Raw genomic sequence first — 13691 nt, 5'->3', positions numbered from 1 at the left:
TACTACGCTTTATTGCCTCTTGTGGAAATGCCTTCAATAGGCTTCTTAGTTCTCTCCCTAACAGCAGTTTAGCTCCTGACTTAGGGAGCTAAAGTGGCCAGAAATCAGTTTGCTGAGGAGCTTGAGTACATGGACCTAAACTAGCCTCTCAACATGAAGGGCAGTTATGGAAAGATCTTTAGACACTGTTTCAGCTAGCACATTTAAAGCACAGAAATAACTGGTGAACCATGCACTGCAACAGGTATCTTTAGTTTTTTCACTATGATACTATATGACCCTTCTAAGGTAGTAAAGTTAGTTTGCAGTAACTAATACTTTATTACCAGGAGTGTGACTGGAAAATGATACTGATTCATTCACTAGTCATTTAAAAACCATTTATAACGCTTAAGGCTATTAAAACTTCATTAACTGGAATTAAAGCAGCATATTTTATCTAATGGTTTTATTTATTTTTATTTATTTGCTATTTAAATATTTTAAGGAACTTAACCATAAATACATTTCAATCACATAGGCAGTTAAGCAGGTATATAAGTAATGCTTCTACCAGGTGGGCTTGTAAGATGCAAAACATGCAGACTAAAGAAAACATTTTTTATTCCCCAAGGAGCAAGACTAAGAAATTATAGACAGAGATACTGTCTTTTGACTTAAATCTCCTAATTGTATGATGGCAACAGACAAACAGTAAATGCAGGCTCACAGCTACTATTAATTGTTGGACTCTCTCAGATGCATGTATTCAGTTTCACTTCTAGAAATAAAATTTAGATAACATTTGTTATTATAAACTTTATTTGAATTAAAGATAGAAAACAATATACTTTTATTTGCAGTTTAATGATGCAAGTTATGACAATCTAAAATAGTTTATAGTAATTCCTTTTGTATGTACACTTCATATTATCCTTTTAGACATATATGTAAGAAATAAAACTAATTTATGAAGTTTAACAATAATCAGAAAATTTTCTTCAAAAGAATTTCCTTAAGAGTGTTGCTAGGTATAAAGCTCATAACTGCCAAAATATTTATACGAAAAGCATGAACCCAAGTCATTAAATAAGAGCACATTTGTAAAAAAGTGCTATAGAAGAAGGTGCACAAAAATCATGCACTTAGACATACCTTCCCAAAGGACATAAACTGTACTTTTAGGCACTGTCATCTCTAGATTTTGTGTACCAACAATACATAGCAGGACTTCTGATGTCCAGATGCTATTGCAGGAAGATGACTAAGGCAACCACGTGCAGAAAGCTTGTGTATAATGCCCCCAAAATACAAAGGTAGCGTTCCAAAAGTAAAGGTTTGCCGTGATAGTTGTTTGATACCTGAAAGGCTTGGAGTGTGATTAAAAAATAAAAATGTACTTGATGTACAGAATCTCCACCTTTAAAATGTTTAAACAGGCAGACATTTCATTTCTGTGCTGTTTTATAGAATGTCTAGGTGGTTTATATACTTAATAAACAGCCAGTTACTTGAGAGCCAACTACTTCTCCTAAACCCTAGTATAAAATGGACATATCCTAAATATGGAATGTTTAACATATAGATATTGGACTTGAAAAATGATGCTCTTCAAAAACTCCCCATGTTTTATATCATATTGCATAGCTGAAAGTTCATATACTACTTATAAAAGTGTTCTGTTCAGTCAAGCAGAATTTTGCTCCAATCTCCTTCATTTTCCTTCTTTCATACTGTATAGTGGATCCACAAGTTTATTGTGCACATGCATTAAACCTTAAAGGAAAAAAGCACAGTTCTAATTGTATTTTTAGTTTTGAACTATTTCTCATTTACTTTAGAAAACACAAGATTTTATGAGATACAGTAAGTACATTTGTTCCCATCTGATACAAAATAGGTTTATTGAAAAAATGCAAAATGTTTCAGAATGTTTAGTTTTAACTACCTAGCAAATACCCATTTACAATTATTTATGAATCTGTAGATCGAGAATGTGGACAGGTTCTTTGGGAGTAACTGGAAGGAGCAGTTTTTGTCTTCAGAGCTTCAGAATGACAAGATGACAGATGTGAATACTGACTTAGTTAAGACATTTTAATTATATCTAAAAGCCTGTTGAGTTTGATCCTCTGGCAGTTCCTCCACCAGACTCCAGCAAGGGGCTCAGAATTGTTGTTACACTAGGATAGCTTTAATGCTCCAATATGTTACCCTATCCATTCATCTGGCAAATTATTTTCCATTGTGACTTGTGTATTTACAATAGGGGTTGATGACAATCCACACTGAGGGAGGTTTATGACAACAATACAGAAGATAACCTATATTAGTAATTTCTAAGTAGACAAATTTCATCTCATAATTGGTATACTAGTAAATTGTTCTTACTTATTAAAGCTTCTTGGAAAATATCTTCCAGTCACTCATGTGTCTTAATGCATACGTACTATGTTTCCTTGAGGGAAAAAAAGATTGTCCCAATTAATAAATTAAAGATTTTTTATTCTGGAGGTTAAAGAAATGAGTTAAATTTTTCAGGTTGTTAAGAACGTGGAGGCTGGGCTGGGGAAAGGGACTCAAACTGTGTTTCTCTCTGGAAATGTGCTTACTGGATTGGGGGCACAGGGTACTTGTTAATAAGCAGATGTTCCTTGTCTGGAAGGCTGCAAAAGCACTCTAGAATCCAAACTGTGAGGAGGACCATTTTTAAGAGATAAGCAAAGAAGGAGACATGCAAAGAGCACTGAAGAGTTGATGTAGTAGGAGAAAAACCGAAGTGTAAGAGCCTTAAAAGGAGAGGAGAGAGTAACATAGACTAGTGCCAACTGAAAGAGAAAATGCTCAAGTGCCTACTTCAGCGTCTAATCAGCACCTCAGACTTAACAAGGTCCAGACCCACTGTTTCCCTTCCAAAGCATTTCTTTGAGAATCTTGGTATATGGTGTTTATCCTTCAATAAACTGCTAAAGCCAGACAACTAAAATTCACTGATTTTTTTTCTTTCCTTTAATTCAGCAGCAAGACCAGTTGGCAGGACTTTCAAAATATATCCCAAACTAGCCACAGTTCTTTATCTCCATGGCTACCACCCCAGGTGAAGCCACTGTCATCTCTAATCTGACTACTTCCAACTCAACACTCCACCACTCACTCATTTCCCCATCCCATAATACAATTCCTGCATAGCAGGCAACATAGTATTTTTAAAAACAGAAACTGGATTATACCATTTCCCCACTGAAAATTCCCGAATTGCTCTGGTCACTTAGAACATAATGTAGATTTTATTCTGTCGTCTTTGTTTACCCTTCAGACCTCATGTTCTCTCTCTTCCCTATTATGCTGTACTCAACTCTGGGTCTGTTGCTGTTACTTCAGAAAGCCTACGCTTGGCTCCAGGGCAGGGTCTTCATGCTTCCTCTCTCATTCAGCCTGGAATGCTCCTCTCCCTGAGCAAAGCAAGACTGCCTCTTTTGTTTATTAGGCCTCAGCCCAAAAGCTGCCTTAAAATGAATTGTAATTTCACTTTCTTTAGGGCAATTTTCACTCTTAGAAAATGTTTTTGTACCATGTCTCCAACTATAAACTATGGGCCAGGACCTTATATTCACTGTTCTAAGTTCTGCTCTATAAAGGTCATGGCACATGGTGGAAGCACAATAAATAGTTTAAAAAGTGTGAAGGTTCAGTGAGACAGTGGTATCTAGAAACTTTTTTTTTCCTTTGAGGAAGGTTAGCCCCTGAGCTAACATCTGCTGCTGATCCTCCTCTTTTTTGCTGAGGAAGACTGGCCCTGAGCTAACATCTGTGCCCATCTTCCTTTACTTTATACGTGGGATGCCTGCTACAGCATGGCTTGACAAGCAGTGCATAGCTCCACACCCAGGATCTGAACTGACAAACCCCAGGCTGCCAAAGCAGAACGTGCAAATTGAACCTGCTGAAGCAGAACGTGCGAATTTAACTACTGCACCACCAGGCCAGCCCCCTAGAAGCTTCTTTTAATTTATAAATTCACAAAGTATATTGATAATAAAGAGGCAGTAGAAAAGGAGAGGATGGAGACAGAGAAGATTCTGTAGTTCAAGGTCCTTAAGTTAGGACAGAAAAGGATCAAGGGCATTGGCAGAATGGCTAGACCTGAAAGGAAAGGATGCTTGAAGATTAGGATAAATTTGGAAATCTTAGACGTAGGTTATGCAGGGACATAAATTACGCCTTCCATGCAGCTGGAGGGAAAGAACGATCAAAGGGTCAAAATGAGTAATGGGAAAAGTGTGAAAACAGCAAAACTTGGAACAAGAACTAACCAAGGATATAAAAGGATTTATTTTCTTTCTTTCTTGTTTTTGTGAGGAAGATTGGCCCTGAGCTAACATCTGTTGTCAATCTTCCTCTTTTTGTTTGATGAAGACTGTCATTGAGCTAACATCTGTGGCAATCTTCCTGTTTTTTTGTATGTGGGACACTGCCAAAGCATGGCCTGACGAGTGGTGTGTAGGTCCGTGCCCAGGCTCTGAACTTGTGAACCCTGGGCCGCCAAAGCAAAGCATGCAAATTTAACCACTACGCCACTGGGAGGGCCCCTAAAAGGATTTTTGTATAAAAAGTACTAAAGTAAGTATAAAGGCACTTGATTAGTTCCTCCTCCACCTCAGGTATATGGCAGCCACTTAGCTATCCAGCTTTATAAAATGGAGTAATCTCAGCTCAAAAATCCAAAACAGCAGTGTACTCAACATATTGCATAACAGTCTTATAATGATGTTTGGGTTAGATATGTCTTAGATAATGTAATCTCTAATACTTCAATGTTTCTACAGTGATAGTTCCTATAAAGTTGTACAACCCCCACCCCGTGCTTCCCAGCACTTTGAAGACAAAAAAGCATGTAATAAAAATCCATAAATGTGAGTACAAACCAATGGAGTATTTCATTCATTAGACTGTTATATAAAGCTGTCCCTGAAGCTGGCTTTGAAATATACTGACTTACTGGCATTTGTTCTTTGCTCAAAAAAATGTTAATATGTAAGAATATTTTTCTCAGAGTAATGCCCTCCCTCCCAAACGCCATACCCTTTGGTGCTATAAAGGCTGCTGCAGTTAATTTTACACCTTCATAGGAAAGAGATGTGCTCTTGGATGTTCAAATACAAGAGTTCTGAGGGAAGGCAGAGCAGAACTAATCCACAAGCATTCTGTCAATGAACATTCTGTGTTCTTCATGGGGGCTGGTATTAAACCACACTAGCCCTGTGGCCTTGGCTTACATTCTAATATTGGGATTTTCAAGGTTAAAAAAAAATCCAAGGTACCATTGTTATTAAAAAAGTTAAACACACCATATTTAAACATAACAAAAGAGTTAAACTTGGAATGCAGGGGAAAATAGAGCAATGAATACTGAACCATTTCTGACTTCCAGACTGACGACAATTAGAAGCTGTCCACCTGATAGAAATCAAGTAAAGCATCAACTCTTAACCTGGAGTCCTAGGATATAACAGAGTTAGAGAAGGTTCAGAGAGTCCTTGAATCCTGAACTAATATACAGACTTACGTGTACGCACACGTGTGTGTGCGTGTGCACACATTCTCAAAGTGGTCCATGACCCAAAAAAGGTGAAGAGCCACTGACACATGAGCCCTGGTTTGCTTTTTGGCTCTTAAACTATACATTCCCTTTGTTTTTAAAGTACACTCTAGCCCCATTTTATTCATACATTTTGTTCTGTATTCTATTAACAGGAACTTTTTCTGCTACTATGTTAGCTCATCCTTACATCTGTGCTGTTGCTTGAGCCATTTCCTTTCAATTTAAATGCCACCTGTCTTGCAGAGCCCACCATCCCATCAAAGTTTTCTTCAACTATTTATAAATCTCCCCCTTATTTAATATCTATTCGACTTAAGAGTGTGATTTACATAATTTAGCACTTAAACGGAAATGCTTTCAGTCGTGTTCATCCATCCTTCTACCTGCCCAACAACCCTCACAACTGATCCAAGTGCCTCCAATGTACCAGGCACACTTTTAGACTGAAATAATTTAGTGAACAAAACTAAAGTCTCTACCTCCGTGGAACTCTTATTTTAATACAATATATTACATTTTATTGTATCAAATCACTTAATGAGTCAGCTTTTTATGAAGAATGCCAACTACTTTCAGGCAGGGATACTTACTGTGACTAACATCATATGAGACAATGTAGCTGAAGGTACTTTAACTCATGTTCTTGGCTGATGACACTAACTGGAAAATATGCATTTACCAAAAATATCCATTAAAGACTAATTTTTTGGGGCTGGTCCTGTGGCTGAGTAGTTAAGTTTGTGTGCTCAGCTTCGGTGGCCCAGGGTTTCGCCGGTTCAGAGCCTGGGCACGGACCTAGCACCGCTCATCAAGACATGCCAAGGCGGCGTCCCACATAGCAGAAGTGGAAGGACCTACAACTAGAATACACAACTATGTACTGGGGGGCTTTGGGGAGAAGAAAAAAAAAAAAGACTGGCAAGAGATGTTAGCTCAGAGTCAATCTTTTAAAAAAAAAAAATTTATAGTACAAAAGAAATATTTGCTAAGGGAAAAGATTTACCAGATGATATCTCCAAACAGAACCAATCCTATCTAAACAGGATCTAAGTGAAAAGTTTAATCCATTTTCAACAACCAGTACCTGAAGAGCTGTAAACTGGAGACTGGAGAGACCCAAGGGTGGGGGGGGGCAACAAAGATAATGGCCATTCCAGCCAGGTGGTTTACAATATGTTATCGTCTTCTAGAGGACCTCTTTTAGAGGATCATTCTACTTGACAGAATTCATCTGTCATTTGCTTATAGCTTTGATCGTGGAAAGAATATATGAGAGCTTTAAAATACAACTTAGAAGATTGGGATAAAAATTCAACTCATTTATAAAGTTTTTTTAACTGTACATTGACTATACCTTTAACACATAAGATAAGGCTGCTTCCGAACTATAAATTTTGAAAATTTTATTACTTGCTTTTTGGATAATCAAGAATTTACTATGACTTAAGATAAAAATTGACAACTTTCTACACAAGAATTTGATAAAAATAAGTAACTTCTACTTAAATCATAAACAGAAATAAGTAAGTTATTCTAATAAGTATTGATAAAAATGCAGACTTATGGACATACTACCAAAAGAAGAAAAGTTAAATATAGACCATAAATGTCCTTTTTATGGTTTTGGCTCAATTTGAACTCATTTAACCTCTGTCAGGCTATCGGAGTACAGTCTAAAAAGGATGAAACAGAAAAAAAAATGTTCATGATGATGGTATCTTGAAAATATATATCTCAAGGACATAAAACAAGTTTTACTTTAAAAAAGCGAAAACAAAAAACTAGAACTAATAATATTAAACTGTGTTTCCCAGTGATTTACTTTTATCTTTCAAAAGGTATATACTGAAATAAACTTCCATTTACTAATAATTCTTACTGTTTTAGATGTAGTTAACCTAGATTTTCTTCAGGAGCTCATTAATTAGAATCCTTTAAGATTCCTGTTGGCACTTTTTAGTGATGGCAGAAGAAAAGGTAGTGATGTGAATGGAATTTGAAGAATTACAGATGATAACTACAGGATTCATATCCTCCAGTACATCTTGAAGTGATATAATAACTCAATGAGGATGTGGCAAATGTATAAAATTACATTTATAATATGTTTAAATTTCTGAATACTCAATTATTCTACCCTATAACAAAAATACCTTACTATAAAATGAGGTCCATATATGGCCCAGAACAAAATCTCAGTTCCATTTTTCTCCATATTGAAGGAGGCATCCTGACAGGCTGATATCCTGAACCTCTTCAGAAATACATACTCTCCAAAGTGGAAAATATAGTGTCCTCAAAAAGGCAATGCAGTGAGTCTTTTATGAATAGTCTGCACTTCAAAATGTTTCAGAAGAGCTTAGAGAACTAAATACATATAATCATCTACTTCCTTTCTATTTTATATTTTCTTTAACATACCTAACCTTTTTGGAAGCAATTATTATGGTATGAAGAAAACAGAAATATGGTTCAGATCATAAATCATAGCCAGTGTTTACTCTTCTTCTATAAGGCAGTAAAACAGTGGACAGAAGCCCAGACTCCAGACAAGCCTAGTTTGACTTAGCAGCTCTGCTCACATATAAGCTGTGTGGCGTTGGTTGGGTAAGGGAGTTAACATCTCTATGAAAGCCTGTTAACTCATCTATAAATGGGATTATAAGAGTAGCTACTTTAAAGAACTGTGAAAATTAAGTAAATCAGTAAGTATAATGTATTTAGAATAGCGCCTGGTCATAAAAGTATTGGTTATTATTAAATATCTTATTAAAATCAACTCCACTACAATGTAAAAATTTTCTGTTAGAAACCAAATTGACAAAATCAGACAAGTAGAGAGGTTTATCTGGGGATCGCTGGTACTAGAAAATGGCAGTGTTAAATGAATCTCTCGTAAAACTGCCATTAAAATATGTGGATATGAGGATTCCTTCTGTTAACTTTTTTAAGGAATCTAATATTTTTTATGAAATCTGAAGGACTCTATGGAAATATATGTGTAGAACACCATCAAAGAGCTCTGTCTTATTCACAACTCATCACTAAGATAGTCTCTGCTTCTATCTGTCAACTTACTAAGAGGCTAACAATTTTTCAGTTTAATTTGATATATTTTGGCTTGGTAGAAAACTGGTAATTTAACTGATAAAAACATAAACGACTGGAAATAATCTAAGTATTTAACAATTAGCAAATGTTTGAGTAAATTATGATATGTCTACTTGACTATTATATAGCCATTAAAAATGCTTTTGAAGAATAGTAAGAAAGGAAAATGCTTACAACATATAAGTGAAAATACAAAACTATATACACATGATCAAAATTTTGTATTAAAAATTAGACTATTTTTGCTGTTTGCCAAACTTCAATCATTTGTGTATCACCTTCAAGATTTCTACCATAATCACACATTTACATGAACTATAACTTACTGGTTTCCTTTAAACTAATTTTTTTTTTTTTTAGGAAGGTTAGCCCTGAGCTAACATCTGCCGCCAATCCTTCTCTTTTTTGCTGAGGAAGACTGGCCCTGAACTAACATCTGTGCCCATCTTCCTCTACTTTATATGTGGGACACCTGCCACAGCATGGCTCAACAAACGGTGCGTAGGTCTGCACCTGGCATCTGAACGGTGAACCCCAGGCCACCAAAGCGGAACATGTGAACTTAACCACTCTGCCACTGGGCTGGCCCCGACTGATAATTTTTAAGTTTATATACTACAATTCATGAATATGAGATGCTGAAGACTGTAACACACACCATTATTTTATGTACCACAAGAAAAAATGCTACCAGGGCTGGCCCAGTGGTGTAGTGGTTAAGTTCGCATGTTCTGCTTCTGCGACCCGGGGTTTGCAGGTTTGGATCCCAGGCGCAGACATAGCACCACTTGTCAAGCCACACTGTGGTGGCATCTCACATAAAAAAAAATAGAGGAAGACTGGAACAGATGTTAGTTCAGTGACAATTTTCCTAAAGCAAAAAGAGGAAGATTGGCAACAGATGTTAGCTCAGGGCCAATCTTCGTCACACAGACACGCACACACAAAAATGCTACCAGATAAGCTATGACACCAATTTTAAACAAGTCCCAATTTCAGATAAATGTGAATAAAGATATGTCTTAGAAGCAATAAAATATGGTAACATCTTTAAACTTGTCAAAGCATTAATATCCATGAAATACAGGTTTGACTGGTTCAGTATGTTTTTTCTAATACATGTTAAACTCCTAGTTACTAGACCAAAAAGATTAAAATATATATTGATTCATGTAATATCAGTAGTACACATACTGCATACTTTGTGAATTACTGACCTAGATATTTGACTAATTACATAATGTTTTCATATCTGCTGTATGAACACAGGTGTTTTATAAAGAGTACCCCATTGGACAGCTTGTTTATGTGTGTGTATTTATATGTGGAGTTGACTCTTAAGCAGGGAATGGGTTCTAAACTGAGTGTAGTCACACTTTCCTTGAAAGTGTCTTAAATCACCCATTACATCAAGCAGAAGTGGTTTTATATATACAACCTGGTACGGTAAGGTTTAAGAATTATTGAACTAGGTTGCAGGAAGAAGCAAAAGGAAATACATACGCAGAAGTCTGGGCAATCAAACTCTTGATTACTTACAGAGTTTATTCTACACTGTTTTTGACATTTAGGCATTATAACTTTAAATATGGGAATAATTTGTTTGAAATTGTTAAGATTAAATGAGATAGTGAGTGACCCATCTTATCCTCTGATTAGGTTCTAATCATAGCTTGGAGATGGGGGTGAGACAGGTAAACAATGAAAAGAAAATCATAAGACATATTCATTTCGTTTTGGGTTATTTAATCTTGTATATTCAATATGAAAGTAAAATATTTTATTAAATTTTGGATTTCAAGAAAAATCTTGTTCACTGAAAATATGGATTGAAGAGATTCTCTTCAAGAAAAAAAACAGGAAACTACTCTGAAAACTACTATTATCTGAGGTGAGACATTTCTATTCCCTTGAAAGAACTGGCAGCTGTCTCAGCACATGCCAGTTTTCAATAGGCCACAGGGCAGCATAACTCCACAGTTATATTAAGTTTTAAAATTGTCATCTACAATAGAACATTCTCACAGTCTGCTTTTGAAATTTCAGTGCTCACCTTTAAAGTATTTCACAGTTTTAACTCTTAATTCTAAAGTAGCATCTTCATCACACACAAAAATAGTTCGAGGATGCTGCTGGAAAGCTGAAACAGTCCACATGTGGTTGACTCCTTCTTCTATTGCTTTGTAGAGAGCAAATGCCTTGTGTGCACCTGTTATGAGGATCATTACCTGAAAAGTTATGAACATTACTTGTTAATTCTTAAAACATGTTCCAAATGGCTAAGAAGCTCTCTTTTTTTTCTTTTTTAAAAACAAGGTCTCTGGCACCAGTATTCTCCTGGAGGTCAAATAAAAATTAACAGCTCCATATTTCTTCACAGTTCAAGGTATTTATTTCTACTCTTTAAGGTAACAGGCAAGCACAAAGTTTCTCTCTTCTGGTTTAACAAAGTAAAATAGTATCTTGTTATGGAGTATTACTGAATATAGAATAGTGCCTAAGATTATTAACATAGTAAATAATGATGTACCGAAGAGACCTGGGAGAATGAAGAAAAAGAAACAGAAGGGCTGTTTTTCAAAATCAGAATTACATGTCAACAAAGAATTTTATACAACCAGGAATGATACACCAAATTGCTCTAGTCCAGATAAGCAATAGATATTACTTTGGAAAAGCAAAAGACTGTAAAATAATGCATATTTAAAGAGTAATCTACAAAAAGAAACTTTAAGACTGTTTCACTGAATATGTGCTAATCTACAGTTGTCCTGGAACAAAAACTAGATTTAAAGAAGGAGTCAGGGTCTACTTAAATGCCATTAAGCACACGTGACTCAGGATATCCTTATGAACTATAGAAAATCCAAGTTCTTGGTCCAAAATCCCTAACAGCCTATGAGATAATTCAAAGAACATGTGCAAATGTGAGTAAGTATATATGTGTCAGAATGAGTCTTTATCATTTTTAGCAGTAAATCTATCCTATTTTACAAGTTAATCTAAACAGTTTATGTACTAAATCTTTAAACATGATTTTTTTCTCATTACAATTGTTACAATTGTTAACTAAAAAATGAATGTTAAGGTGGTTGTAATTCTAAAATATTTATAACAATATAAAAATTCTGAATTGCATATTTTATAACCAGACTTTCTTAAAGAGGGAGGAAATTAAAGATTAATGAACCAGATATTACTGTATATCTTTTATTAAGATTCACTACTTGTTTTCCATTTTGACATCTTGATTAATATCAAAGCCCATGGATGCATTAGAATATATATGAATTTCTACGCATGTTTTTATTGATACTTCTTGTTCTAAAGTATGAGGATCTATCAGTGAAGAATTTAATATGCCATCACATATAACTAAAAGCATCTGATGTTTAAAACAAAAATTAATCATGTTTGATATAGTAAGGTAAGCACAACACTGATTAATGGATTTGGTAATTAGTTTCCCTTGCTGGACATTATAGCAATTTTATTTTTAAGACTGATCCATGTGTTACAGAGGAGTTTTTAAAAAAAACAAAAAACATTCAGGTTGTTTGCTTTATCCTGTCTTCTAATCCAGAATCTTTGGAGTTAGAACCCAGGAATCAGGTCCCTTGAGTGATTATTATGCAATCTGGCAGAAGTTCTTGGACAAGCACTTGTAAAGTCTCTATAAAGCTACTTTAACACACACTGAATCAAATGAAAATATGTGGTGATTGCTGCATGATGGATATGTTCTGAAGTTTAATTTATTTAAGGAGTTTTAACATACGATTTGGTGGTTTCAAAGTTAAACACTGAACTTAGTTAGCACTTTCCTTAAATTATCTCATTTAACTCTTTAAAACAACACTATGAGATAAATACTATTCTTATTCACATTTTACAGATAAGAAAACCGAGATACTCTGTAACTTGCCCAAGGTCTTGGTAAGGCTATGCTACGAACAAGAGACCTGATTCCAGGGTCCACATCCTTCACTATATTATATTGTCTCTTGAGAGACAGAAACTGTTAAAAAGTCCACCAATTAGACAGTATGAGCTAAGTCTTTCATTACTGAAGCAAATATTATAAAAGGTAATGGGAGAGGTGGCAACAAATTTTAACATCAAACGTATACTAAGAAAAAAAATGACAAGACAATCAAACACTTATTGTTGAGAAACAGAAATACATAGTGAGGCTAGCATTAGCATTATGAAGGGAGTGGAAGGAAAGGAGGCTAGTAGAAGTTTGGGGTGGGATGAAGAATTAGTGTATGTGCATGCCTAAGACATGTACAACCTCTGAGAATTAAGAAGAAATATCTGGAAAAGCAGAAATTGAAAAAAAATTGCTCTCAGAATATGTGGTTACTTCTAATCTACCTGTTCCACCATTCTCAAGGAGAGTATTTCTCATATGGAAAAGTTTTAGAGTAGCTCCTATGTGAAACCAAGTCTTAAGGATAAGCAAAAAAGCTCCACATGGGGGCATTTCAGACAGTTACGGAGTGGTCAATAAAAAGCTAGAAATTTGGTAAGGCTGGAGTATAGGGAATTAAAAAGAAATAGTTGTAAACTGGCTGAAATCTGAAATGCAGAGCCTTTTTATGACAAACAGAGGCTAGGCCTCATCTTGTGATGGAATAATAGGGAATCAGACTCTTAATTAGATAGATGAATAATAACTGAACTGTTTTTGAAAAAAATAATTCAGGCTATAACATAGAGAATAGATAGGTAAAGAATGGAGATAGCCATGATTTAGGATGGATTTGCAATAATCTTTGAAAAAATTGATAGAGACTTTAAGGCAGTTGTGATGCAGAGCTGGATCCTTATTTATCTCTAAGTTATGCGTGAAATGGTCAGGATTTGGTGACTGATTAGACATGGAGAAGCAGCAGCTAAGAATGGCACACATCAGTTTAGAAATAAGATTGCTCTGAAATATTTTTTTCAACTTACTATGAAATTTCAGTCCTTGAAAGGTCTTTTTTAATATACC

At 35.3% G+C, this 13691-nt stretch overlaps 1 protein-coding gene across 2 annotated transcripts in view; it reads right to left on the bottom strand.

The window, feature by feature from the left end:
- Positions 1 to 912: 912 nt before the first annotated feature.
- LOC124237182 (glucosamine-6-phosphate isomerase 2) overlaps positions 913 to 13691 on the bottom strand; it is a 28404-nt gene continuing 15625 nt past the window's right edge. For both annotated transcript variants that reach the window (XM_046656585.1, XM_046656586.1), the window contains 2 exons: positions 10746 to 10920; positions 913 to 1755 (listed from right to left, as the gene is read on the bottom strand). In XM_046656585.1, coding sequence (XP_046512541.1) covers positions 1694 to 1755; positions 10746 to 10920 — 237 coding nt within the window. In that variant the 3' untranslated portion in view covers positions 913 to 1693. The remainder of the gene's footprint in view (positions 1756 to 10745; positions 10921 to 13691) is intronic.

The sequence above is a fragment of the Equus quagga genome, chromosome 3 (assembly GCF_021613505.1).
Source record: "Equus quagga isolate Etosha38 chromosome 3, UCLA_HA_Equagga_1.0, whole genome shotgun sequence".
NCBI lineage: Eukaryota > Metazoa > Chordata > Mammalia > Perissodactyla > Equidae > Equus > Equus quagga.
The sequence above is the reverse complement of the archived record's forward strand: the minus strand, read 5'-3'. Positions and strand labels throughout refer to the sequence as shown.